We start from the raw sequence: 27,035 nt of genomic DNA, 5'->3' as shown, positions 1-27,035 counted from the left end.
ATGTATCCTCTTTTTGAGAAGGGGAATGTGGCTGTGATGTATCTTGCTTCTTGGAAGTATCCTGCTTTTGAGAAGAAGGCAATGGTAGTGTTAAATCTTCTTTCTTAGAAGCATCTTGTTTCTGGGGAGTAGACTGTAGAAGCGGCGATTTTTGTATCGGGGCTGGTTCTTTTTCCTTTGATGGTTCTTTCTTAGCATCTTGTTGATGGGAAGGCAACTGATGCTGGGATGGGTCTTGTTTTTTGGTAAGAGATGGTGGTTGATATGGATCTTGTTTCTTACATGAACCCTGTTGCTGGAAAGGATCTTGAGTTTTGGATGGGGACTGTGGTTGTGATGCATCTTGTTTCTTTGATGTATCTTGTTTCTTGGAAGTATCCTGTTTTTGAGAAGTAGACTGTTGTGATGAATCATGTTTGGTGGAGGTATCCTGTTTTTGAGAAAGGAGCTGTGTCGGATCTTGTTTTTTTGATATGTCCTGTTGCTGGAAAGGATCTTTGGATGGGGATTGTGGCTGAGATGAATCTTGTTTCTTAGAAGCATCTTGTTTCTGTGGAGTAGACTGTAGAAGTGGTGATTTTTGTATTAGGGATGGTTCTTTCTTAGCATCTTGTTGATGGGAAGGCAACTGATGCTGGGATGGGTCTTGTTTTTTGGTAGGGGATTGTGGTTGAGATGGATCTTGTTTCTTACATGAACCCTGTTGCTGGAAAGGATCTTGAGTTTTGGATGGGGACTGTGGCTGTGTTGTATCTTGTTTCTTGGAGGTATCTTGTACTTGAGAAGAAGACAATGTGTGTTTTGGATCTTGTTTCTTAGATGTGTCCTGTTGCTGGAAATGATCTTTGGATGGGGATTGTGGCTGAGATGTATCTTGTTTCTTAGAAGCATCTTGTTTCTGTGGAGTAGACTGTAGAAGAGGTGATTTTTGTATCGGGGCTGGTTCTTTTTCCTTTGATGGTTCTTTCTTAGCATCTTGTTGATGGGAAGGCAACTGATGCTGGGATGGGTCTTGTTTTTTGGTAGGGGATTGTGGTTGAGATGGATCTTGTTTCTTACATGAACCCTGTTGCTGGAAAGGATCTTGAGTTTTGGATGGGGACTGTGGCTGTGTTGTATCTTGTTTCTTGGAGGTATCTTGTACTTGAGAGGAAGACAATGTGTGTTTTGAATCTTGTTTCTTAGATGTGTCCTGTTGCTGGAAATGATCTTTGGATGGGGATTGTGGCTGAGATATATCTTGTTTCTTAGAAGCATCTTGTTTCTGTGGAGTAGACTGTAGAAGTGGTGATTTTTGTATCGGGGCTGGTTCTTTCTTAGCATCTTGTTGATGGGAAGGCAACTGATGCTGGGATGGGTCTTGTTTTTTGGTAGGGGATTGTGGTTGAGATGGATCTTGTTTCTTACATGAACCCTGTTGCTGGAAAGGATCTTGAGTTTTGGATGGGGACTGTGGCTGTGTTGTATCTTGTTTCTTGGAGGTATCTTGTACTTGAGAAGAAGACAATGTGTGTTTTGGATCTTGTTTCTTAGATGTGTCCTGTTGCTGAAAATGATCTTTGGATGGGGATTGTGGCTGAGATGTATCTTGTTTCTTAGAAGCATCTTGTTTCTGTGGAGTAGACTGTAGAAGAGGTGATTTTTGTATCGGGGCTGGTTCTTTTTCCTTTGATGGTTCTTTCTTAGCATCTTGTTGATGGGAAGGCAACTGATGCTGGGATGGGTCTTGTTTTTTGGTAGGAGATGGTGGTTGATATGGATCTTGTTTTTTAGTTGAGCATGGTTGCTCGAAAGGATCTTGAGTTTTGGATGGGGACTTTGGTTGTGATGTATCTTGTTTCTTTGATGTATCTTCTTTTTGAGAAGGAGTGTGTTTCTGTGATGTATCTTGTTTCTTTGGTGAATCCTGTTTTTGAGAAGGAAACAATGGTTGTATTGAATCTTGTTTCTTAGATGTATCTTTGTGCTGGAAAGGATCTTTAGATGGTGATTGTGGCTGAGATGTATCTTGCTTCTTAGAATCATCTTTTTTCTGGGGAGTAGACTGTAGAAGTGATGATTTTGTATCAGGGATGGTTCTTTTTCCTTTGATGGCTCTTTCTTAGGATCTTTTTCATGGGAAGGAGATTGCTGTTGGGATGGATCTTGTTTCTTAGTTGAGCATGGTTGCTGGAAAGGATCTGAAATTTTGGATGGGGATTTTGGCTGTGATGGATCTTGTTTCCTCGAGGTATCCTGTTTTTGAGAAGGAGACAAAGGTTCTTTTGTATCTTCTTTCTTAGATGTATCCTGTTGATGGAAAGGATCTTGACTTTTGGATGAGGATTTGGGTTGTAATGTATCTTGTTTCTTTGTATTCTGTGTTTGAGAAGGAGACAGTTGTTGTTTTGGATCTTGTTGCTTTGGTGTATCCTGTTTTTGAGAAGCAGTCTGAGGTTGTGTGGGATCTTGTTTCTTTGATGTATCTTGTTGCTGGAAGGGATCTTGATTTTTGGATGTCAGTTTTTGCTGTGATGGATCTTGTTTCGTTGATGTTTCCTCTTTTTGAGAACGAGTCTGTGGCTGTGTTGTATCTTGTTTCTTAGAGGTGTCCTGTTTTTGAGAAGAAGACATTTTTTGTGTTGTTTCTTGTTTCTTAGTTGTGTCTTGTTGCTGAAAAAGGTCTTTGGATGGGGATTGTGGCTGAGGTATATCTTGTTTCTTAGAAGCATCTTGTTTCTGGGGAGTAGACTGTAGAAGTGGTGATTTTTGTATCAGGGATGGATCTTTTTCCTTTGATGGTTCTTTCTTAGGATCTTGTTGATGGGAAGGCAGTTGATGCTGGGATGGGTCTTGTTTCTTGGAAGGAGATTGTGGTTTCTGGGAAGGATCTTGTTTCTGGGAGGTCTCTGGTTTCTGAGATGGGGATTGTGGATGAGATGGATCGTGTTTCTGGGAAAGGTCTTGTTTCAGAGGCGAAGACTCTACCAGAGGTGTTTCTTTTTTCTGGTGTGATTCTTGTTTCTGTGACATACCCTGCTTTCCAATGGGATCCAGTTTCTGAGATGGAAATTGTGGCTGAGATGGATCTTTCTTCTGGAAAGGATCTTGTGTCTGGGAGGTCTCTGGTTTCTGAGACGGGGATTGTGGCTGAGATGGATCTTTCTTCTGGAAAGGATCTTGTTTCTGGGTGGTCTCTGGTTTCTGAGATAGAGATTGTGGGTGAGGTGGACCTTGTTTCTGGGAAAGGTCTTGTTTCAGAGGCGAAGACTCTACCAGAGGTGTTTCTTTTTTCTGGTGTGATTCTTGTTTCTGTGACATACCCTGCTTTCCAATGGGATCCAGTTTCTGAGATGGAGATTGTGGGTGAGATGGATCTTTCTTCTGGAAAGGAACTTGTGTCTGGGAGGTCTCTGGTTTCTGAGACGGGGATTGTGGGTGAGATGGATCTTTTTTCAGGAAAGGATCTTGTGTCTGGGAGGTCTCTGGTTTCTGAGATGGGGATTGTGGCTGAGATGGGTCTTTCTTCTGGAAAGGATCTTGTTTCTGTGCGGTCTCTGGTTTCTGAGACGGGGAATGTGGCTGAGATGGATCTTTTTTCAGGAAAGGATCTTGTTTCTGGGAGGTCTCTGGTTTCTGAGATGGGGATTGTGGATGAGATGGATCTTTTTTCAGGAAAGGATCTTGTTTCTGGGAGGCCTCTGGTTTCTGAGACATGGATTGTGGGTGAGATGGATCTTGTTTCTGGGAAAGGTCTTGTTTCTGAGGTGAAGACTCTACCAGAGGTGTTTCTTTTTTCTGATGTGATTCTTGTTTCTGTGACATACCCTGCTTTCCAATGGGATCCAGTTTCTGAGATGGAGATTGTGGCTGAGATGGATCTTTCTTCTGGAAAGGATCTTGTTTCTGGGTGGTCTCTGGTTTCTGAGACGGGGATTGTGGGTGAGATGGATCTTTTTTCAGGAAAGGATCTTGTTTCTGGGAGGTTTCTGGTTTCTGAGATGGGGATTGTGGCTGAGATGGATCTTTTTTCTGGAAAGAATCTTGTTTCTGGGAGGTCTCTGGTTTCTGAGACAGATATTGTGGGTGAGATGGATCTTGTTTCTGAGAAAGGTCTTGTTTCAGAGGCGAAGACTCTACCAGAGGTGTTTCTTTTTTCTGGTGTGATTCTTGTTTCTGTGACATACCCTGCTTTCCAATGGGATCCAGTTTCTGAGATGGAGATTGTGGCTGAGATGGATCTTTCTTCTGGAAAGGATCTTGTTTCTGGGAGGTCTCTGGTTTCTGAGATGGGGGATGTGGATGAGATAGATCTTTTTTCAAGAAAGGATCTTGTTTCTGGGATGCCTCTGGTTTCTGAGAAGGAGACTTAGGCTGGACTGGATCTGGTTTCTGAGATGGGGATTGTGGATGAGATGGATCTTTCTTCTGGAAAGGATCTTGTTTCTGGCAGATCTCTGGTTTCTGAGACGGGGATTGTGGATGAGATGGATCTTTTTTCTGGTAAGGATCTTGTTTCTGGGAGGTCTCTGGTTTCTGAGACAGGGATTGTGGGTGAGATGGATCTTGTTTCTGGGAAAGGTCTTGTTTCAGAGGCGAAGACTCTACCAGAGATGTTTCTTTTTTCTGGTATGATTCTTGTTTCTGTGACATACCCTGCTTTTCAATGGGATCCAGTTTCTGAGATGGAGATTGTGGGTGAGATGGGTCTTTCTTCTGGAAAGGATCTTGTTTATGGGATGCCTCTGGTTTCTGAGATGGGGATTGTGGGTGAGCTGGATCTTTTTTCAGGAAAGGATCTTGTGTCTGGGAGGTCTCTGGTTTCTGAGATGGGGATTGTGGATGAGATGGATCTTTCTTCTGGAAAGGATCTTGTTTCTGTGCGGTCTCTGGTTTCTGAGATGGGGATTGTGGATGAGATGGATCTTTTTTGTGGAAAGGATCTTGTTTCTGGGAGGTCTCTGGTTTCTGAGACAGGGATTGTGGGTGAGATGGATCTTGTTTCTGGGAAAGGTCTTGTTTCAGAGGCGCAGACTCTACCAGAGGTGTTTCTTTTTTCTGGTATGATTCTTGTTTCTGTGACATACCCTGCTTTTCAATGGGATCCAGTTTCTGAGATGGAGATTGTGGGTGAGATGGATCTTTCTTCTGGAAAGGATCTTGTTTATGGGATGCCTCTGGTTTCTGAGATGGGGATTGTGGGTGAGCTGGATCTTTTTTCAGGAAAGGATCTTGTATCTGGGAGGTCTCTGGTTTCTGAGATGGGGATTGTGGATGAGATGGATCTTTCTTCTGGAAAGGATCTTGTGTCTGGGAGGTCTCTGGTTTCTGAGATGGGGATTGTGGGTGAGATGGATCTTTCTTCTGGAAAGGATCTTGTTTCTGGGAGGTCTCTGGTTTCTGAGATGGGGATTGTGGATGAGATGGATCTTTTTTGTGGAAAGGATCTTGTTTCTGGGAGGTCTCTGGTTTCTGAGACAGGGATTGTGGGTGAGATGGATCTTGTTTCTGGGAAAGGTCTTGTTTCAGAGGCGAAGACTCTACCAGAGGTGTTTCTTTTTTCTGGTATGATTCTTGTTTCTGTGACATACCCTTATTTTCAATGGGATCCAGTTTCTGAGATGGAGATTGTGGGTGAGATGGATCTTTCTTCTGGAAAGGATCTTGTTTATGGGATGCCTCTGGTTTCTGAGATGGGGATTGTGGGTGAGATGGATCTTTTTTCAGGAAAGGATCTTGTTTCTGGGAGGTCTCTGGTTTCTGAGATGGGGATTGTGGATGAGATGGATCTTTCTTCTGGAAAGGATCTTGTTTCTGGGAGGTCTCTGGTTTCTGAGATGGGGATTGTGGATGAGATGGATCTTTTTTGTGGAAAGGATCTTGTTTCTGGGAGGTCTCTGGTTTCTGAGACAGGGATTGTGGGTGAGATGGATCTTGTTTCTGGGAAAGGTCTTGTTTCAGAGGCGAAGACTCTACCAGAGGTGTTTCTTTTTTCTGGTATGATTCTTGTTTCTGTGACATACCCTGCTTTTCAATGGGATCCAGTTTCTGAGATGGAGATTGTGGGTGAGATGGATCTTTCTTCTGGAAAGGATCTTGTTTATGGGATGCCTCTGGTTTCTGAGATGGGGATTGTGGGTGAGATGGATCTTTTTTCAGGAAAGGATCTTGTTTCTGGGAGGTCTCTGGTTTCAGAGATGGGGATTGTGGATGAGATGGATCTTTCTTCTGGAAAGGATCTTGTGTCTGGGAGGTCTCTGGTTTCTGAGACGGGGATTGTGGCTGAGATGGATCTTTCTTCTGGAAAGGATCTTGTTTCTGGGAGGTCTCTGGTTTCTGAGATGGGGATTGTGGATGAGATGGATCTTTTTTGTGGAAAGGATCTTGTTTCTGGGAGGTCTCTGGTTTCTGAGACAGGGATTGTGGGTGAGATGGATCTTGTTTCTGGGAAAGGTCTTGTTTCAGAGGCGAAGACTCTACCAGAGGTGTTTCTTTTTTCTGGTATGATTCTTGTTTCTGTGACATACCCTGCTTTTCAATGGGATCCAGTTTCTGAGATGGAGATTGTGGCTGAGAGGGATCTTTCTTCTGGAAAGGATCTTGTTTATGGGATGCCTCTGGTTTCTGAGATGGGGATTGTGGGTGAGATGGATCTTTTTTCAGGGAAGGATCTTGTTTCTGGGAGGTCTCTGGTTTCTGAGATGGGGATTGTGGATGAGATGGATCTTTCTTCTGGAAAGGATCTTGTGTCTGGGAGGTCTCTGGTTTCTGAGACGGGGATTGTGGCTGAGATGGATCTTTCTTCTGGAAAGGATCTTGTTTCTGGGAGGTCTCTGGTTTCTGAGACAGAGATTGTGGGTGAGATGGATCTTGTTTCTGGGAAAGGTCTTGTTTCAGAGGCGAAGACTCTACCAGAGGTGTTTCTTTTTTCTGGTATGATTCTTGTTTCTGTGACATACCCTGCTTTTCAATGGGATCCAGTTTCTGAGTTGGAGATTGTGGGTGAGATGGATCTTTCTTCTGGAAAGGATCTTGTTTATGGGATGCCTCTGGTTTCTGAGATGGGGATTGTGGGTGAGATGGATCTTTTTTCAGGAAAGGATCTTGTTTCTGGGAGGTCTCTGGTTTCTGAGATGGGGATTGTGGATGAGATGGATCTTTCTTCTGGAAAGGATCTTGTGTCTGGGAGGTCTCTGGTTTCTGAGACGGGGATTGTGGCTGAGATGGATCTTTCTTCTGGAAAGGATCTTGTTTCTGGGAGGTCTCTGGTTTCTGAGATGGGGATTGTGGATGAGATGGATCTTTTTTGTGGAAAGGATCTTGTTTCTGGGAGGTCTCTGGTTTCTGAGACAGGGATTGTGGGTGAGATGGATCTTGTTTCTGGGAAAGGTCTTGTTTCAGAGGCGAAGACTCTACCAGAGGTGTTTCTTTTTTCTGGTATGATTCTTGTTTCTGTGACATACCCTGCTTTTCAATGGGATCCAGTTTCTGAGATGGAGATTGTGGCTGAGATGGATCTTTCTTCTGGAAAGGATCTTGTTTCTGGGTGGTCTCTGGTTTCTGAGATGGGGATTGTGGGTGAGATGGATCTTTTTTCAGGAAAGGATCTTGTTTCTGGGAGGTCTCTGGTTTCAGAGATGGGGATTGTGGCTGAGATGGATCTTTCTTCTGGAAAGGATCTTGTTTCTGGGTGGTCTCTGGTTTCTGAGACAGATATTGTGGGTGAGATGGATCGTGTTTCTGAGAAAGGTCTTGTTTCAGAGGTGAAGACTCTACCAGAGATGTTTCTTTTTTCTGGTGTGATTCTTGTTTCTGTGACATACCCTGCTTTTCAATGGGATCCAGTTTCTGAGATGGAGATTGTGGCTGAGATGGATCTTTCTTCTGGAAAGGATCTTGTTTCTGGGTGGTCTCTGGTTTCTGAGATGGGGATTGTGGCTGAGATGGATCTTTCTTCTGGAAAGGATCTTGTTTCTGGGAGGTCTCTGGTTTCTGAGACAGGGATTGTGGGTGAGATGGATCTTGTTTCTGGGAAAGGTCTTGTTTCAGAGGCGAAGACTCTACCAGAGGTGTTTCTTTTTTCTGGTATGATTCTTGTTTCTGTGACATACCCTGCTTTTCAATGGGATCCAGTTTCTGAGATGGAGATTGTGGGTGAGATGGATCTTTCTTCTGGAAAGGATCTTGTTTATGGGATGCCTCTGGTTTCTGAGATGGGGATTGTGGGTGAGATGGATCTTTTTTCAGGAAAGGATCTTGTTTCTGGGAGGTCTCTGGTTTCAGAGATGGGGATTGTGGATGAGATGGATCTTTCTTCTGGAAAGGATCTTGTGTCTGGGAGGTCTCTGGTTTCTGAGACGGGGATTGTGGCTGAGATGGATCTTTCTTCTGGAAAGGATCTTGTTTCTGGGAGGTCTCTGGTTTCTGAGATGGGGATTGTGGATGAGATGGATCTTTTTTGTGGAAAGGATCTTGTTTCTGGGAGGTCTCTGGTTTCTGAGACAGGGATTGTGGGTGAGATGGATCTTGTTTCTGGGAAAGGTCTTGTTTCAGAGGCGAAGACTCTACCAGAGGTGTTTCTTTTTTCTGGTATGATTCTTGTTTCTGTGACATACCCTGCTTTTCAATGGGATCCAGTTTCTGAGATGGAGATTGTGGCTGAGAGGGATCTTTCTTCTGGAAAGGATCTTGTTTATGGGATGCCTCTGGTTTCTGAGATGGGGATTGTGGGTGAGATGGATCTTTTTTCAGGGAAGGATCTTGTTTCTGGGAGGTCTCTGGTTTCTGAGATGGGGATTGTGGATGAGATGGATCTTTCTTCTGGAAAGGATCTTGTGTCTGGGAGGTCTCTGGTTTCTGAGACGGGGATTGTGGCTGAGATGGATCTTTCTTCTGGAAAGGATCTTGTTTCTGGGAGGTCTCTGGTTTCTGAGACAGAGATTGTGGGTGAGATGGATCTTGTTTCTGGGAAAGGTCTTGTTTCAGAGGCGAAGACTCTACCAGAGGTGTTTCTTTTTTCTGGTATGATTCTTGTTTCTGTGACATACCCTGCTTTTCAATGGGATCCAGTTTCTGAGTTGGAGATTGTGGGTGAGATGGATCTTTCTTCTGGAAAGGATCTTGTTTATGGGATGCCTCTGGTTTCTGAGATGGGGATTGTGGGTGAGATGGATCTTTTTTCAGGAAAGGATCTTGTTTCTGGGAGGTCTCTGGTTTCTGAGATGGGGATTGTGGATGAGATGGATCTTTCTTCTGGAAAGGATCTTGTGTCTGGGAGGTCTCTGGTTTCTGAGACGGGGATTGTGGCTGAGATGGATCTTTCTTCTGGAAAGGATCTTGTTTCTGGGAGGTCTCTGGTTTCTGAGATGGGGATTGTGGATGAGATGGATCTTTTTTGTGGAAAGGATCTTGTTTCTGGGAGGTCTCTGGTTTCTGAGACAGGGATTGTGGGTGAGATGGATCTTGTTTCTGGGAAAGGTCTTGTTTCAGAGGCGAAGACTCTACCAGAGGTGTTTCTTTTTTCTGGTATGATTCTTGTTTCTGTGACATACCCTGCTTTTCAATGGGATCCAGTTTCTGAGATGGAGATTGTGGCTGAGATGGATCTTTCTTCTGGAAAGGATCTTGTTTCTGGGAGGTCTCTGGTTTCTGAGATGGGGATTGTGGGTGAGATGGATCTTTTTTCAGGAAAGGATCTTGTTTCTGGGAGGTCTCTGGTTTCAGAGATGGGGATTGTGGCTGAGATGGATCTTTCTTCTGGAAAGGATCTTGTTTCTGGGTGGTCTCTGGTTTCTGAGACAGATATTGTGGGTGAGATGGATCGTGTTTCTGAGAAAGGTCTTGTTTCAGAGGTGAAGACTCTACCAGAGATGTTTCTTTTTTCTGGTGTGATTCTTGTTTCTGTGACATACCCTGCTTTTCAATGGGATCCAGTTTCTGAGATGGAGATTGTGGCTGAGATGGATCTTTCTTCTGGAAAGGATCTTGTTTCTGGGTGGTCTCTGGTTTCTGAGATGGGGATTGTGGCTGAGATGGATCTTTCTTCTGGAAAGGATCTTGTTTCTGGGATGCCTCTGGTTTCTGAGATGGGGATTGTGGGTGAGATGGATCTTTTTTCAGGAAAGGATCTTGTTTCTGGGAGGTCTCTGGTTTCTGAGACGGGGATTGTGGGTGAGATGGATCTTTCTTCTGGAAAGGATCTTGATTCTGGGTGGTCTCTGGTTTCTGAGACGGGGATTGTGGGTGAGATGGATCTTTTTTCAGGAAAGGATCTTGTTTCTGGGAGACCTCTGATTTCTGAGACAGGGATTGTGGGTGAGATGGATCGTGTTTCTGGGAAAGGTCTTGTTTCAGAGGCGAAGACTCTACCAGAGATGTTTCTTTTTTCTGGTGTGATTCTTGTTTCTGTGACATACCCTGCTTTTCAATGGGATCCAGTTTCTGAGATGGCGATTGTGGGAGAGATGGATCTTTCTTCTGGAAAGGATCTTGTTTCTGGGAGGTCTCTGGTTTCTGAGATGGGGATTGTGGATGAGATGGATCTTTCTTCTGGAAAGGATCTTGTTTCTGGGATGCCTCTGGTTTCTGAGATGGGGATTGTGGGTGAGATGGATCTTTTTTCTGGAAAGGATCTTGTTTCTGGGTGGTCTCTGGTTTCTGAGATGGGGATTGTGGGTGAGATGGATCTTTTTTCAGGAAAGGATCTTGTTTCTGGATGGTCTCTGGTTTCTGAGACGGGGATTGTGGGTGAGATGGATCGTGTTTCTGGGAAAGGTCTTGTTTCAGAGGCGAAGACTCTACCAGAGATGTTTCTTTTTTCTGGTGTGATTCTTGTTTCTGTGACATACCCTGCTTTTCAATGGGATCCAGTTTCTGAGATGGCGATTGTGGGTGAGATGGATCTTTTTTCTGGAAAGGATCTTGTTTCTGGGATGGCTCTGGTTTCTGAGATGGGGATTGTGGGTGAGATGGATCTTTTTTCTGGAAAGGATCTTGTTTCTGGGAGGTCTCTGGTTTCTGAGATGGGGATTGTGGATGAGATGGATCTTTCTTCTGGAAAGGATCTTGTGTCTGGGAGGTCTCTGGTTTCTGAGACAGGGATTGTTGCTGAGATGGATCTTTCTTCTGGAAAGGATCTTGTTTCTGGGAGGTCTCTGGTTTCTGAGATGGGGATTGTGGGTGAGATGGATCTTTTTTCTGAGAAAGGTCTTGTTTCAGAGGCGTAGACTCTACCAGAGGTGTTTCTTTTTTCTGGTATGATTCTTGTTTCTGTGACTTACCCTGCTTTTCAATGGGATCCAGTTTCTGAGATGGAGATTGTGGCTGAGATGGATCTTTCTTCTGGAAAGGATCTTGTTTCTGGGTGGTCTCTGGTTTCTGAGATGGGGATTGTGGCTGAGATGGATCTTTTTTCAGGAAAGGATCTTGTTTCTGGGATGCCTCTTGTTTCTGGGAAGGAGACTTAGGCTGGACTGGATCTGGTTTCTGAGATGGGGATTGTGGATGAGATGGATCTTTTTTCAGGAAAGGATCTTGTTTCTGGGTGGTCTCTGGTTTCTGAGATGGGGATTGTGGATGAGATGGATCTTTTTTCAGGAAAGGATCTTGTTTCTGGGTGGTCTCTGGTTTCTGAGGTGGGGATTGTGGATGAGTTGGATCTTTTTTCAGGAAAGGATCTTGCTTCTGGGAGATCTCTGGTTTCTGAGATGGAGATTGTGGCTGAGATGGATCTTTCTTCTGGAAAGGATCTTGTTTCTGGATGGTCTCTGGTTTCTGAGACGGGGATTGTGGGTGAGATGGATCTTGTTTCAGGAAAGGATCTTGTTTCTGGGATGCCTCTGGTTTCTGGGAAGGAGACTGAGGCTGCAATGGATCTGGTTTCTGATACAGGGATTGTAGCTGAGATGGATCTTTTTTCTGTGAAGAAAGTAATGGATCTTCTTTCTTAGGTTGGTCTTTTTCCTTGGATGCAGATTGCTTCTGGGGAGGAGTTTGTAGTAGAGCTGATTCTTGTTTCTGGGAATGGGGTTTTGGCTGGGGAATGTCCGATTTCTTACATGGCTCTTGTTTTAGACTAGAAGTTTGTGGCTGTGGAGTTTCTTGTTTTTTGGATGAATCTTGTAGATGTGTTTTTTCTTGTTTTGAATCTGAACCTAGTGGTTGTTGATGCTTTTTCTGTTTATACATTTGTAAGGCATCATAGTATGCTACAATCACTTTGAAAAAGAGATCAAGAAACTCTCTGAAATCAACTTCTCCATCATGATTTTCATCCAGAACCTGCATTATTGCCTCAATTGTCTTGGGATTCTCTGAATCCTGTAGGAGAACAATAGCAATATATTAAAACATCCATACAAATCATTCCCAAGAAAAAAATATAACAGTTAAAAAAATAATTTTGAGAGGGATCTAGGAGTACTTTGCAAACATACATATGGATCCTACAAAGTATACAATATCTTAGATAAATTACTAAAGAAGGAAAGAGTCAACTTCTCTCTATTTAAGAAACGTATCAAATTTGGAATGTCTGTGCCTGAGTACAGTTCACCTCAGACTGGAATGTCCTGAGTCATTAAAATTAATAGCGTAGACTCCAAACACTCTTCACATTGTATGCAAAGTTTCCTCAATTTACAGAAGCAGCAGGGCTGAAGTTGTGATTGCTCTCACAGATTTCAAGCTTACGCCATTCCCAGCCAGTGGATCCCTTCTGAATGTACTTTTTAGGAAACTGTTGGGCTCATTTTCGAAAGAGAAGGATACCCATCTTTCGACATAAATCGGACCCATCTTTCGACATAAATCTCCCAGGGTCATCCAAATCGGTATAATCGAAAGCCGATTTTGGACGTCCCCCAACTGCTTTCCATCACAGGGACGGCCAAAGTTCAAGAGAGCGTGTTGGAGGCATAGCGAAGGCGGCACTTGGGCATGCCTAACACTTGGACATCCTTGACCCATAATCAAAAGAAAAAGGACGTCCCTGACGAACACTTGGACAACTTTACCTGGTCATGTTTTTTTTACGACCAAGGCACAAAAAGGTGCCCGAAATGACCAGATGACCACCGGAGAGAATCAGGGATGACCTTCCCTTACTCCCCCAGTGGTCACTAACCCCCTCCCACCCTCAAAAAATATCTTTCAAAATATTGATTGCCAACCTCCATGCCAGTCTCAGATGTCATTCTCAGGTCCATCACAGCAGTATGCAGGTCCCTGGATCAGTTTTAATGGGTGCACTGCACTTCAGCCAGGTGGACCCAGGCCCATCCCCTCCCCCACCTGCTACGTTTGTGGAGGAAACAGCGAGCCCTCCAAAACCCACCAGAAACCCACTGTACCTACATCTAGATGCCCCCCTTCACCCGTAAGGGCTATGGTAGTGGTGTACAGTAGTGGGGTTTGGGGGGCTCAGCACACAAGGTAAGCGAGCTGTGTACCTGGGAGCAATTTATGAAGTCCACTGCAGTGCCCCCTAGGGTGCCCGGTTGGTGTCCTTGTATGTCAGGGGGACCAGTGCACTAGAAATGCAGGCTCCTCCCATGACCAAATGGCTTGCATTTGGTCGTTTCTGAGATGGATGTCCTTGGTTTTGAAAATAGCTGAAAATCAGAAACGTCCATGTCTAGGGACGACCATCTCTTAGGACGACCAAATTTCAGGATTTGGAAGTCCATGACCATATTATCAAAACGAAAGATGGACGTCCATCTTCTTTCGAAAATACGGGTTTCCCCGCCCCTGGACGTCCCTTTCGAAAATGCCCCTCTGTGTTGGTTAAAGCTTAAACCCCAAATAAACAATCTTTGAAAGTTATATGCTAAGAGGACTGGAAGTGATTAATCCTTCAGTCCCCAAGACAGCATCCCAGTTACTTAAAAAAGTAGCCTTTTCTCCAAGGCCTTCCTTCCTCTCCCTGGGCACATCTCCCCCTCCCTTCCTCCTCCCCACCCCACCCATTTGATATGTACTATTCTAAGATATTTTGATTCTGACTGCAGAGCCAGCCCTGCCACTAGGCTGACTAGGCTTCCACCTAGGGCAGCAGAATTTGAGGAGTGGCCGAACGGATGAACAGTACTTCAAAGCTGCTGTCAGTATGGTGTCAGGCCTTTCAGTACACACCTGTGCCCAAGTTCTGCCAAATTCCACCCTGTCCAAGAGGAAGTTTGAATTGGTGTCGGGAGGGGGAATGCCACAAAGCAAAATATAGAAATGGGAAAAAGTTCTATCCACAATATACAGAAACATTTGGGTAACAGCACACCCTCTTCATGCCAATATAACTCAAAACAAATATTTTACATATAAATGAAGAGCATGATAATCATAGACTCTAATGAGCCATCCCATTTCAAGCTCGCAACCTCAAGGTCTTGGTATGTATAATCATTTACTCTTCACAATGTGTGTGGGGGTGGGGAGGGGAGTGGCAGCACTTGGTCATGTCCTTCTGCAGTCTTAGCCCAGGCAGACCAGACACTGGCCAGCTGGGAGAGTAGGGAAGGGAAGATTCTAGTCATTTGAGGAGAGTAGACAGAGAGTTAGGGAGGGGAAGGAGAGACGCCAGAAAACCTAGACTGTAAGTCTTTCGGGGACAGGGAAATACATACTGGTCTCAATATTCACTACTTATATCCTAGCCGGTTACATAGGGCTTAGCCGGCAAAGCACTTATATTCAGCGTGGGATAGCTGGTTATCTCTGCTGAATATTAGCACTCAGAGGCTAGTAGCTAACTGGCTATGTCGAATGACTTAGACAGTTGAGTGCATATCTTCATCGTTAAACTGGATAAGTTGAGCAGTTAATATAGGCCGCTTAAATAACAGGCCTACCTTTAACCACTATTTACTCAACCTGCTAATGCTGGATATTCACTTAGCCGGTTAAGTTGCTGCAGCCAAAACTGTAACAGGATATTCAATGCCAGTCAACGGATACCGTCCAGCATTGGTGGAGGCAGCTAACTGTGCTGCCTGCTGCCAGCTGAATATTGGAAAAGTAATGGAAGCGATGCTGAAGGAAAGGATAGTGAATTTCCTGGAAGCCAATAAGTTGCAAGATCCGAGACAACATGGTTTCACCAAAGGGAAATCGTGCCAAACGAATCTCATTGAATTCTTTGACTTGGTGACAGGAGAATTAAATCAAGGACGTGCTATGGACGTAATCTACTTAGATTTCAGCAAGGCTTTTGACACGGTTCCCCACAGGAGGCTCTTGAATAAACTAGAAGGGCTGAAGATAGGACCCGAAGTGGTAAACTGGATTAGGAACTGGTTGACGGGCAGACGCCAGAGGGTGGTGGTGAATGGAGTTCGCTCGGAGGAGGGAAAGGTGAGTAGTGGAGTGCCTCAGGGATCGGTGCTGGGGCCGATTCTGTTCAATATATTTGTGAGTGACATTACCGAAGGGTTACAAGGTAAAGTTTGCCTTTTTGCGGATGACACCAAGATTTGCAACAGAGTGGACACCTCGGAGGGAGTGGAAAACATGAAAAAAGATCTGAAGAAGCTAGAAGAATGGTCTAACATTTGGCAATTAAAATTCAATGCGAAGAAATGCAAAGTGATGCACTTAGGGAGTAGAAATCCAAGGGAAACGTATGTGTTAGGCGGGGAGAGTCTGATAGGCACGGACGGGGAGAGGGATCTTGGGGTGATAGTATCTGAGGACCTGAAGGCGACGAAACAGTGCGACAAGGCGGTGGCCGTAGCTAGAAGATTGCTAGGCTGTATAGAGAGAGGTGTGACCAGCAGAAAAAAGGAGGTTTTAATGCCCCTGTATAAGACATTGGTGAGGCCCCACCTGGAGTATTGTGTTCAGTTTTGGAGGCCGTACCTTGCGAAGGATGTTAAAAAAATGGAAGTGGTGCAAAGAAAAGCTACGAGAATGGTATGGGATTTGCGTTCCAAGACGTATGAAGAGAGACTTGCTGACCTGAACATATATACCCTGGAGGAAAGGAGGAACAGGGGTGATATGATACAGACATTCAAATATTTGAAAGGTATTAATCCGCAAACGAATCTTTTCCGGAGATGGGAAGGCAGTAAAACGAGAGGACATGAAATGAGATTGAAGGGGGGCAGACTCAGGAAAGATGTCAGGAAGTATTTTTTCATGGAGAGGGTGGTGGACGCTTGGAATGCCCTCCCGTGGGAGGTGGTGGAGATGAAAACGGTAACGGAGTTCAAACATGCGTGGGATATGCATAAAGGAATCCTGTGCATAAGGAATGGATCCTCAGAAGCTTAGCTAAAATTGGGTGGCGGAGCAGGTGGGGGGAAGAGGGGTTGGTGGTTGGGAGGCGTGGATAGTGGAGGGCAGACTTATACGGTCTGTACCAGAGCCGGTGATGGGAGGCGGGACTGGTGGTTGGGAGGCGGGGAATACTGCTGGGCAGACTTATACGGTCTGTGCCCTGAAAAAGACAGGTACAAATCAAGGTAAGGTATACACATGTGAGTTTATCTTGGGCAGACTGGATGGACCGTGTAGGTCTTTTTCTGCCGTCATCTACTATGTTACTATGAATATCATTCCCACCTTAATTATTTCCCTTATTTGTCCTGTTTGTCTCTCCTGATTAGATTGTAAGCTCTGTCGAGCACAGACTCTCTCTTACACGTTCAAGTCTATAGCACTGAGTATGTCTAGTAGCGCTACAGAAATGATAAGTAGTAGTAGTGTTTGGGATTCCAGAATCTTTGCTACTCTTCGGGATTCTGCACAGAATCTTTGCTACTCTTTGGGATTCTGCACTGAATCTTTGCTACTCTTTGGGATTCTGCACAGAATCTTTGCTACTCTTTGGATTCCAGTAGTAAGTAAGGGAAGGACAGATGCTGGACTGTGGTGGGAGGTAGGCAAGGGAATGGAAGATGCTGGCTATGGGGGTGGTGTGGTATGTTGCACTATAGAGAGGAGAGGTGGAAAGGCATGGAGCTGCTCAGAAAAAGGCATGAGTAAAGATTTGCATAGGGTGGCAGATACTCTTGGGCTGACTCATCTGAATTTAGATGAAGGATATGTGAATGGAAAAGTATTTGGCATTCCACTCACACTGATGCTACATCGTGGCCTTTGTGCGTGTGACAACATACTGGAAAGTTACTGTCTGCTTGCACTGTTCTCCCAGTCTTGCCCAGTTTCTAACAGTAAACCCGGGATACCCCAAATTTCTGAGAAATTGAATTAAAGCTATGTGGCAGAAGCTTGATGACTCTGTGAGGGCTGAAACTCAATTTACCAGTCTGTCCTGGCTTCTGCCATGCTCCAGCCACAGCCACGGTGCTTGAATGCATCACAAAGTACTCTGCTCTCACTTCAGAACTGGTGGACTGTAGGAGGTGATCCATGTACCCTAAAAAGGGCCTGGAAACCCCTTCTCCTGTAGCACCGCTGCTATGTAGCATGGGGTCTGTTAGAGCCTAACCCCAGCCCTGTTGTTACTTCAGCCGGCCTTCTCTGCTGGGGCCTCCTGCAACCAGTCACAGAATCTATGACAAGGCAGAATTGGTGTGTAGAGCCTGAGCTCTTTCATTAGAGGTCCATGGGTCAATTTTAGCAGACAATGGAAAAGGTGCTGGTACTCAAATGCCAGATCACCCTTCAGGGGTGAGGTGATCACTGAGAGACCCACCCCATAGTAGTCAGGCATAGAATCTATGACAAGGCAGAATTGGTGTGTTTAGAGCCTGAGCTTGGGGTCCATGAGTTAATTTTAGCAGACAATGGAAAAGGTGCTGGTACTCAAATGCCAGACCACCCTTCAGGGGTGGGGTGATCACTGAGGGACCCACCCCACAATAGCCAGGCCCACTGCAACCAGTCACAGAATCTATGACAAGGCAGAATTGGTGTGTAGAGCCTGAGCTCTTTCATTAGAGGTCCATGGGTCAATTTTAGCAGACAATGGAAAAGGTGCCGGTACTCAGTTCCCCCAAGTACCCCCTCAAAAAAAGCTCTGCCTCTACATCATTAAGAAGTGGATTAATAATCTGGAGGTCAAGGTTACTGATGCTACTGTACATTGATTGGCCAGTAAAGCAACCTATGCACCGTGTGGGCAGATTTCCTGAGCTCCAAGCATTCCAGTAGAGTAGGTGCCTGCTTTAACTCGCTCTGGCTTCGAGCCCATCCGAATCAGCAGAGCTGGAAGATTCCCTGGAGCTCCTTTGACTCCACCCAACCCCTCCTAAGGGTGTCGGTGCGGTTTGGTGACTCCCAGCTAGGGCTCAGCCGTGCACTCTGGTCCAGTAGAGTCATAGCCATTATCTACAGTGCAAACACAGACCCAGGCAGGGCCACCCAGAAGACCTGCTTCAGCAGTCACATGCATGGTGGAGAAACAGACAGATTTCACATTATGCATGCTGTGAGGAAGCAGGCAACTACAAGGACCAGAATGCACTGCAGCAGCAAGAGAGCCAGAGTCAGGGGGAGGACTCTAGGCAGGAGAGGGTAAAGCCAGAAGTTAATTGGAAAACTGAACCAGCTGTGAGAGGGTTTGAGGCAGCTTCATTAGGAGAAGGGTGGAAAGCTGTAGGGAGGAGTTGGAGTAGATGGAAACACTGGAGCAGCTCTCTCTGGAAACGCTGACAACTGGAGAAGGAAAGTAAAGACTTCTGTTTGACTGTTTGAGTTTAAGAACCTGTCTTAAGTTGAGAAGGGTTTATCTAGCAGGCTCTGAGTGAAGGGCCCTTTTGTTGTGTTTGAGTTAAAGAGAAAATGAGTGTGTTAAATGGCCATTAATAAAACCCTTAACTCTAAGAAGCCTGGTGTTGGTGAGCGTTTATGTTGAAGACAAAGAGGAGGCAGCAAGTTCCCCAGTGTGTGAGGCCGAGTCCTGGTGTGTGGCCGAGCAGGGAAGAGCCCAGCAGTGACTGAATGTGAGAGAAGCTAAGCAGGGTCAGCCCTGGCCGGGTCCTGGAAGGGTGACCAGCTTCACAATGCTCATTTATTGAAAACCTAGGTGAGGCTCAGCAACCATATAAAACAAAATACTTACAAAATAATCAAACACCATCATCAACAATAACCATATAGACCAAACACTGCACACCTAAGCGAGTAAGCAGGCTGCAGAGGAGGGGGTCGTATGTATGTGCAGACTTTTGAAAATTACGCACGTAGGCATGGTGTCAAAGCAAAAGTGTTGCACATACTCCAGCGGGGGTAACGGTTAAACTAACTTTTATAGATAACAAGTCAATAGTCTAAAGACTTCTGTGGTCAGCGGCAGGGGTCGGTGGTTTGTGTTGAGAGACGATATATAGGTACACGTGGAAGCAGGGGCTACGCAAAGGACAGGAACATTCCGCTGTTCTCCAAGTACCTTCATCCCCCTGATATTTAAACTCCACGCTCGGCTACGGTGGCTTAAAATATAGATGGATTTTCCATGCCAGCTGCTATGGCAGATTGGCCCTGTAAATCCAGGTAATCGGTAGTATTCACCGCCTGCTACTTGAATAACTGTTCAGCAATTATTTTTGTTTTAAGTGCAGAAAAATCTTGTTAAAAGTGCGCGTCTGTTCAGCCGTTCTCCTTAAACACATGGGCTGCATAAATATATATAAAACTGTGCATCTGTGGCGAAGGGGCCCAGCCACTGGCTCTATTGTTTTTAAAAACCTGGCTTTGGGTTACACCAGGGGTGTAGCCAGACCTCGGCAGGAGGGGGAGCCAGAGCCCGAGGTGGGGGGGCACTGTTTAGCCACCCCCCTCGCCGTCGACCCCCGCAGCAACCTTCTGCTGTTTCGGTTGTGACGTTCCGGCATGTTGAGCCAGAAGCAGACATTCAGTGGGGGAAGGCTGCACGAACACACAGTGTAGAATCAGAATCAGGAATCTCACTTGGCCGTTCCTCTTTTTTCATTCATCCCTAGCCTCGGAAGTTCTGGGATTCTGCCCCAGTTCAGAAAGAAAGCGCAAAGCAGTCTGTCATCCATTCACATCACCCTGAACCTTTATCACAGGGGTGTAGCCAGACACCCAAGTTTGGGTGGGCCTGGACCCAAGGTGGGTGGGCAGAACTCCGCCTTGTCCTACAAGTGATTTGGTTTCTCCCTCTCTCGCCTGCATGCCATATGGTCTTTCAAACATTCCCTCTCCCCCATATACCTTTTAAATAGCAGATTTTCACCGGCAGCAAACAGTTGTTGGGAGTTTTTGGCTGGTGGGGCTTGTGGTCCCTGCCAGCCACATTATAGGTGTGCTGCTACTTGGTGGACCTGAACCTAAAGTGGGTGGGCCTGGGCCCACCCCAGCCCACCCTTGCCTACGCCACTGCTTTATCATACTACAGGGAAGACTAAACTCTCCTCTGATTCATGTTACTGTGAACCTTGACATGAGACCCTCTTTCAAAGCACCATTCATGGGTACGGACTCCTCCCTGGTGTGTGGTCCATGAGTTAAGTCTCATACGTATTAGTTCTACATGCTGAGCTATCTTGAATTAATTGGAGGGACCCGGTCAAACTGTGAAACATCTCTATCTATAAATGAGTTTGGAGGCCAGAAAACATTCACAAACAGCAGAGAAGCCTGACAAAGGCATATTTTCAAAGCGCTTAGACTTACAAACGTCCGTAGTAACCTGTGGAACTTTGAAAGTCTTAAGTGCTTTGAAAATGAGCCCCAGTCTGAGTGGCTATCGTCAGCATTAGGAAAGTTACCTCGATAACATCTGCAAATTCATTTTGAATGAGCCGATTGAAGGCCTCCGGGTTGAGTTTGTCGTGACTCTGTTCTTTACTGCAGTAGCTGTCATAAGTGTCGATCACGCTTTTGATAGCGCTGAGTAGCCGAGACATCTTTTCAGGATTCTGTCAGTCCTAGAAAGTAGGGAAAGGAACGAAGTAGGATGACCCATCGTCACCTTGCAAGGACATTATACACATGCCAGCAGCAGAGAGGCGCAGCACAGATTGCACAAGAACGTCCAAAGAATAGCAGCATAACCACCCAGTACCCTGGAATAAATGGGTAAAGAGAATCGCACAGAGGGATTAAGAGGTGAATTTCAAAAGCTTAGTCAGGATTTGCATGCATGATGAAGGCACCTACAGACGTGTTTAAGTGCATTTTCAGCCCCTTAAAACTAGCCAGGGCATGCCCTGAACCATAGGAGCCTGCTGTTTGGGGGCTTCAGCACCCCCAGTAGTAAGGAAACTCCTCGATTGTGTCCAGGGAGGGCTCATTTCCATTAGGTTTAGAACCTCCAATTGTTTTGAAAAGCGGCTCCTATGCCCTATGGGGAAAAGTCTATAACTGGTGCTCAGAAATGGATGCCGGAAGAGATCAGCGCTAAATGCTGTTGTATAAAGGACGCAAAACCCTTAGCAACATTTTCCACGCCCGACTCGGGGCACCAGACTTGCGCCCCCCTGCTGAAACCCGGTGGCCAAGTTTTGTGTGGAAACTAGAGAATGACACGGGGACAAAGTTTGTCCCCATCCCCGTGGGTTCTGTCTCCGTTCCCCACCCCATCCCTGCAGGTTCTGTCCCTCCCCGTGGGCTCTGTCCTCATCTACAGAAGCCTTGAACACTTATGATTTTATATTTAAATCTTTTTATTAAAGTATAAAAAGGAATAATATGCTGTGCAACTGTTGTGTATAAATTACAAATAGAAAATAATAATAACAATGAGCAGCTATAATAACCCTCCTTCCCACCACCACCTTCTACCCTTCCAACTAGAAAATGACACGGGGACAAATTTTGTCCCCGTCCCTGTGGGCTCTGGCCCCATCCCTGCCCCATCCCCATGGGATCTGTCCCTGTCCCCACCCCATCCCCGTGGGATCTGTCCCCATCCCATCCCCGCGAACTCTGTCCCTGTCTCCATCCCCGCGGTTACTGCGTTTCCCCATCCCCGTGTCATTCTCTACTGGAAACCCATTAGTCTATCACACTGCCTTTCACCCGCCCATGGCCATGCCCCTTTTGGGTTATGCACTATGGCATTTACGTGCCCAGTATTATAGAATAGCACACAGCCAGATGCATGCGCAAATCCTAATCAACAGTAGTAATTGGTCATTAGCCAATTATGTTGTGTGCACATCTTGGAAGTGCACTCAAATATGGGCGCCATATTTATTTACAAATATTTATATTCCACATTATCTCAAGTCCTAAACGGAGTACAAGTAACAGACATAGTAAAAAAAATTATATACCATAATTATACAATTACATAAAATAAAATCTCAAATCAGCCTGATTCAAACAAGTACGTAGTACAATCCATATTATTCAAGAATTGTCACATAAGCTCATACCATAAGACCGCTCAAAAAGAGAGGTTTTTAATGCTTACTTAAATTCTTTTTCTGTTTGAAGCTCTCAGATATACAAAGCTAATGCATTCCACATTTTCAAGCCCACTATGACGGTTTCTGCTATGACCCTCAGCCTGTCTCCTACCCAGGCCCGACCAGCACGGCCATCTCTCTTTTTCTAGGATTGAATTTAAGGTGTTGGTCCTTACTTACAGGGTGGTCTAGGACTTTGTCTGACTGTTCCATATCTTTTACCTGCCCCTCCCAAGGCTCGATTAGAATCCACCCATGAAAGTACATTCTTTGGGTTAGCTCTAAGGCTTTGGAATAAGCTTCTAGTACCCCTTTGAGCTGAATTATCTTGACCCTTTTAAAGAGTCATCTCCTTCCATGTGCTTTTGGAGATGAGACTCTCGCACTTGCTTGACACTATCATTCACAGTTTTTAGAAGGTGTTGCCCTAGGGCAAGAGACTTCGCGGTTTGGAGAGCTGTACCAGTGGGTAGAGGTGGAAATTTGAAGAGAAAGAAGCTTTATGGCAGAGGTGAGAGAGTTGTCAGGCAGATGAAGGAAATTCAGGGATGGGGTACTGATTCCTGCAATATCCTGAGAGGTAAAAAGACAAGTTCACTGCAGGGAAGAGGCAAGATGAAGAAAGTCTGGCTCCTGGAGATAGAGAGGTCAAGAAGAACACCCACAAGTCCAGGGGGTCAAGATAAAGGAACCAATAGGGACAGAACCTGAGACCAGGTAGCAGAGGTGGTCACAGAGGGTAGTCCTTGATTGGAGAGACAGGTCATTCATCAGAACAAAGATAGTAGAAATAATCAGGTAGACAAAGGAATCAAGCTTGTCTGAGAGAGGGAGGAATCCTTTGCAGGAGAATAGACCACTAGTAACGAACTTTATACATACAAGCAGGGGTGGCTGCAGTACATGTGAGACTACATTTCACACGATGCATTGCTCATCTATCTTTGCAACAGTGAGAATAACATTCAAGGCATTAAACACATTTTAGGGCTACATTATAGAAAGTAAAGAACCAACAATCTTTCTCCCCACCCCCTTCCCACCAGCACCTGGTGCTTTACTGGTGAGTGTTTCCTCTGCTGGTTAAACCACATGGGCCAGAAGGGTCCTGTGATACTGTAGCCTCATGTGTGGTCCAGACTTCATAATGATAAATGAAGCCAGGACGGTAAGAGGTGAAGGCGATGGTACCAACAGCAGTTTCCACCTTTCACTCCAGCTGCAGTGGAGAAAGGAAGCAACTTCAACAAGGGTCCGGGCAGCTGAGCTAAGAATGCAGCAGGCAGGAAGGGAACCTGTTGAGGGCGGTGGGAAGAGGTCAGGGAAAGCGCAGACAGCCAGGGACAGAGCAGGGGTATCGCAGGCAAAAGTAGCCCAGAGAGGTAAAGCTGATTGGTGGCTGAAGCCCAAGGCATCCATGTTCAGGATGAGCAGATCCCCTCTCCACCCCCCTCCCCTGGACTTTCCTCTGCTCCCTGCAAAACTGATGCAGGAAGGCTCCCCCCCCTCTCCAATGACAGGTGCTAAGGTGGAGGGTAAACTGATTCACTAATGGAGGGGTTATGGAAGGAACACCTCAGGGGGACAAAACTGTCAGTGGTGTTATCATGGACTCTGTGAAACCACAAACCCCAAAAGCCAGCCCTGACCTTGCATGTGAAAAGTGGCTTTTCTTACACATGCTTAAAGTAATGGGAATCAGAAATGTTATGCCAAAATTATTGTCCATGGTCACACAGAGAGTCAGTGTCAGAGCTGGGGCTTTTGATTGTCTAATTAATCCTTTGTTTTTATTTTTCTTTTGAATTGTGACCTCCTCGATCAAGCTCTCAATCAGCCCTGACCTGCTGTGGGAAACACTGATGGTGGTGTAAGTTCTTATTGCCTTATTCTTTGGGACGGAAAAGCTTTGAATTGCATAGAAAAGATCAAGTACAACCTTTTAAATGTTTTTCTTTAGTATTTGAAACATTTGGTAACCTTTTTCTATGCAAAGGTGTATTGTTTTATTTTTGTTTTCTTTACATAAATGTTTGTTTCCTTTCGAGACTGTGGTTTTGATTTTTTCAGGTTCTAAATTTATTGTGCCTGGCTCTCAGCCCGAGTAGGAGGCTGGATTATTGAGGGAATATATGAATTTATTTTGTTAATATATATTTTTATACCATTCTCCTCTTTTTGAGGTGCTAGTCCTGTGCTTAGAGTTACATTAAGCTCTGTGGGAATCTGGGATTGTTATTGTACGTTTTTTGTGTTGGGGTGTGTTTGGATTGAATTGGACAAGTAATATATTGAAAGTTCTTTCTTAAATTTGCTTATACTGTTTTTGATTCATTTCGATGGTTTAATATATTTTGGGGACTTTTTCTGTCTAGACGTGTGTTGGATATAACTTAGAGCCCTGTTTACAAAGGCACGCTAGCGTGTTTAGCGTGTGCTAAAAATTAGCACACGTTAACCGTGTAGACGCATCTACATGGTTAGTGTGCACGAAAAACGCTAGCACCCCTCTAGCGCAGCTTAGTAAACAGGGCCCTTAATTTTTAATCTCCAGTTGGGTTATGTTTTTTCTTTGCTCCTTATTGTGGTTTTTAAGTATCCTTTAGTGATTCATCTATAGATTTTGTTGGTTTTTTTTCTTTTTCAAGGGTTTTGCCACTGTGTTATTGTGGTCTAATAAAGTCCTGGTCGTAGCCCCTGACTGGCACTTTATAGGATCTTATGACTGCTGTGTTTTTATAGTTGATATTTTGCTATTAAGCCCTTTTTTTAAATATTTGTAATGTTTTTGTGGTGGTGGAAGCGATGGTTGAAAGTGTGTATATTTTGTGTGTGTTCTATTGTACCTCACCCTAGGCAACAGGTTAGAAATGATTTAAATAAATGTGGGGTGTTTTTTTCCATCTTTCATTGTACACTTTGATATAGTTACAGTTGGTTGGCCTCTCTGGTTGTGAGGGTGGTACAGTACTGGGCGCTGAATGGGAACTCCTTTCCCAGGAGTTATCCTGGATCTCTGCTCTGACAGCCACACCTTCCTCTCAAAGGGCTGGGTCCCTCTCCCTGAAGCTTTCCTCCCTCTCTCTCTCTCTCTCTCCTGCTGACTTGCAGACAGCCTGACACAAGTTTTCCATAATAATCCTATCACATATGGTATTTTCTCTGCATGTCCACAACAGAACTCCAGACCAGCTTTCACATTTTCAACACTTCAAGTGACTATGCCAGACTTTCTGAAATGTCTGTGCAGACGAGATATGCCTTGCATATGTATATTTTATAAGTAATAAAATCTTCCTTATCAATAACGTGAGATATTTAAAAAAAAATCTCATTAATCCCCAGGTTTTTACATCTGGAAGGAGGAGATCCGACAGTACTTCAGGTACATTCCTATTTGATCTTTGCAGAGTCCGGAAGATGTAAGACAGAAGATGCAGGGAGAGTTGAAGAAATATTTGGTGACACAGCCCCTGCGGATACCTGCCTGGAGTGTGTCCCCCTCCCCAGCTGCTGTGTTGGAGCTGAAGTCTGGCTCTGGTGTTTTTTCTTTGTCCCCCACTCTTTAATTGGGTATCAGGGGAAACACCAGGTAAGCTCGTAACTTTTGAAAACTCTTCCTGAACTTATGAAATTGTCATTTACTTTGCCTCAAATGTGTGCTACTGATTGTCATCATGCTGCTGACCCTTCGTTATATTTAATTCTTTTTAACCGGTTACTTTGGGCTGTGCCTACCCTTTCTTCTGTTTTGGAACAGTCAGCAAAGCTCAGTCCCTGAATTCAGGGCTTAAGGGAGTCTCCCTGCTCAATGCTGAACTGCTCAGGAAAAACCTGCCCTGCTCAGATATAAGTACAGACAGGAGAAAGCCTCTACCCCTGAGAATGGGGTAGACGTGGGCATGCAAAGCCCAGAAGAGCCCTCACAACAACCTCCCCTGGAGGGAGAGGGGGGAGCAGAGACAGGATAGGAGACATCCACCAGAGGACAGAAGGGGATCTATCATCCAACCACCAGATTCCAGTAAAAAACCAGTGCAAGCCCAATATAACAAGATATCATAGATTATGCCAAATTTACTTATGCCAAAACCGGTCGTCATTTTCTGGTGCTGTTTGGGTTATAGTTTTGGTTATTATGTCATACGATCTCATAGAGACGAAGCCTGCTTTCACTTACCCTAGTCTCAGCAGAGAGGTTTGGAGCTGATGTCTGCAGGAAAGGGGTGAGAAAGTCCTTTATACTCTGTGCTCTCAGGCTAGGACAGGAGACACCCTTCCAGTATTTAGACCCTTCTCTATCCCAACCCAAACCAGTTCCATCTCTGCCCCATTGGTTTATCCTGGGCTTGGGCTGTTGGAGCCTCCCTTATTGGCTGAGCTGTTGTTTGCAAAGCAGCCCGTCCCTACTGGCACCAACCACACCTGAGGCCAGGGCTTCCACCCAGAGATGGGCTAGAACCCAGGGGATGGTGGGAGTCACACACACACACACACACACACACACACACACACACACACACACACACACACACACACAAAACCCTGTTCCACTCCTGGCTTAGAGACTATTTTCTTGTATTTAAACTCCAGGATTAAACGTGGAATGGTTTCCATCTGTGTTAAGACGTGAAACCTGATGAATCAAGGTGCAACTCAGTGACTAATGCCTTTTAGCTTGAGCACAAGCAGTAGTGACTGTGGAGTACAAGTGAA

The 27,035-nt window shown here is 45.2% G+C and overlaps 1 protein-coding gene across 1 annotated transcript; it reads right to left on the bottom strand.

Moving 5' to 3' along the window:
• Positions 1 to 26,571, bottom strand: LOC115457825 (titin-like). Its single transcript, XM_030187461.1, has 8 exons — positions 26,500 to 26,571; positions 20,676 to 20,834; positions 8,283 to 12,297; positions 7,923 to 8,138; positions 5,259 to 6,050; positions 1,657 to 4,682; positions 595 to 1,308; positions 1 to 183 (listed from the first exon to the last, which is right to left on the bottom strand). The coding sequence occupies exons 2-8, from the start codon at positions 20,811 to 20,813 to the stop codon at positions 91 to 93; spliced, it is 8,994 nt and encodes a 2,997-aa protein (XP_030043321.1). The 5' UTR covers positions 20,814 to 20,834; positions 26,500 to 26,571; the 3' UTR covers positions 1 to 90.
• Positions 26,572 to 27,035: the final 464 nt, after the last annotated feature.

The sequence above is a fragment of the Microcaecilia unicolor genome, chromosome 14 (assembly GCF_901765095.1).
Source record: "Microcaecilia unicolor chromosome 14, aMicUni1.1, whole genome shotgun sequence".
Classification (NCBI taxonomy): domain Eukaryota; kingdom Metazoa; phylum Chordata; class Amphibia; order Gymnophiona; family Siphonopidae; genus Microcaecilia; species Microcaecilia unicolor.
This window is presented reverse-complemented; position numbering and strand designations above follow the sequence as displayed.

What these genes read in the sequence shown, in the direction of transcription:
- LOC115457825 (XM_030187461.1), bottom strand. Translation starts at nt 20,813, where the DNA reads ATGTCTCGGCTACTCAGCGCTATCAAAAGCGTGATCGACACTTATGAC. An exon ending in TTTCCAGAAGAAAGATCCAT is followed by an intron (nt 6,051 to 7,922) that starts CTCAGCCACAAT and finishes AGAAAGATCCAT; the next exon opens with CTCACCCACAATCTCCATCT. An exon ending in ACCATCAAAGGAAAAAGAAC is followed by an intron (nt 1,309 to 1,656) that starts CAGCCCCGATAC and finishes CTAAGAAAGAAC; the next exon opens with CAGCCCCGATACAAAAATCA.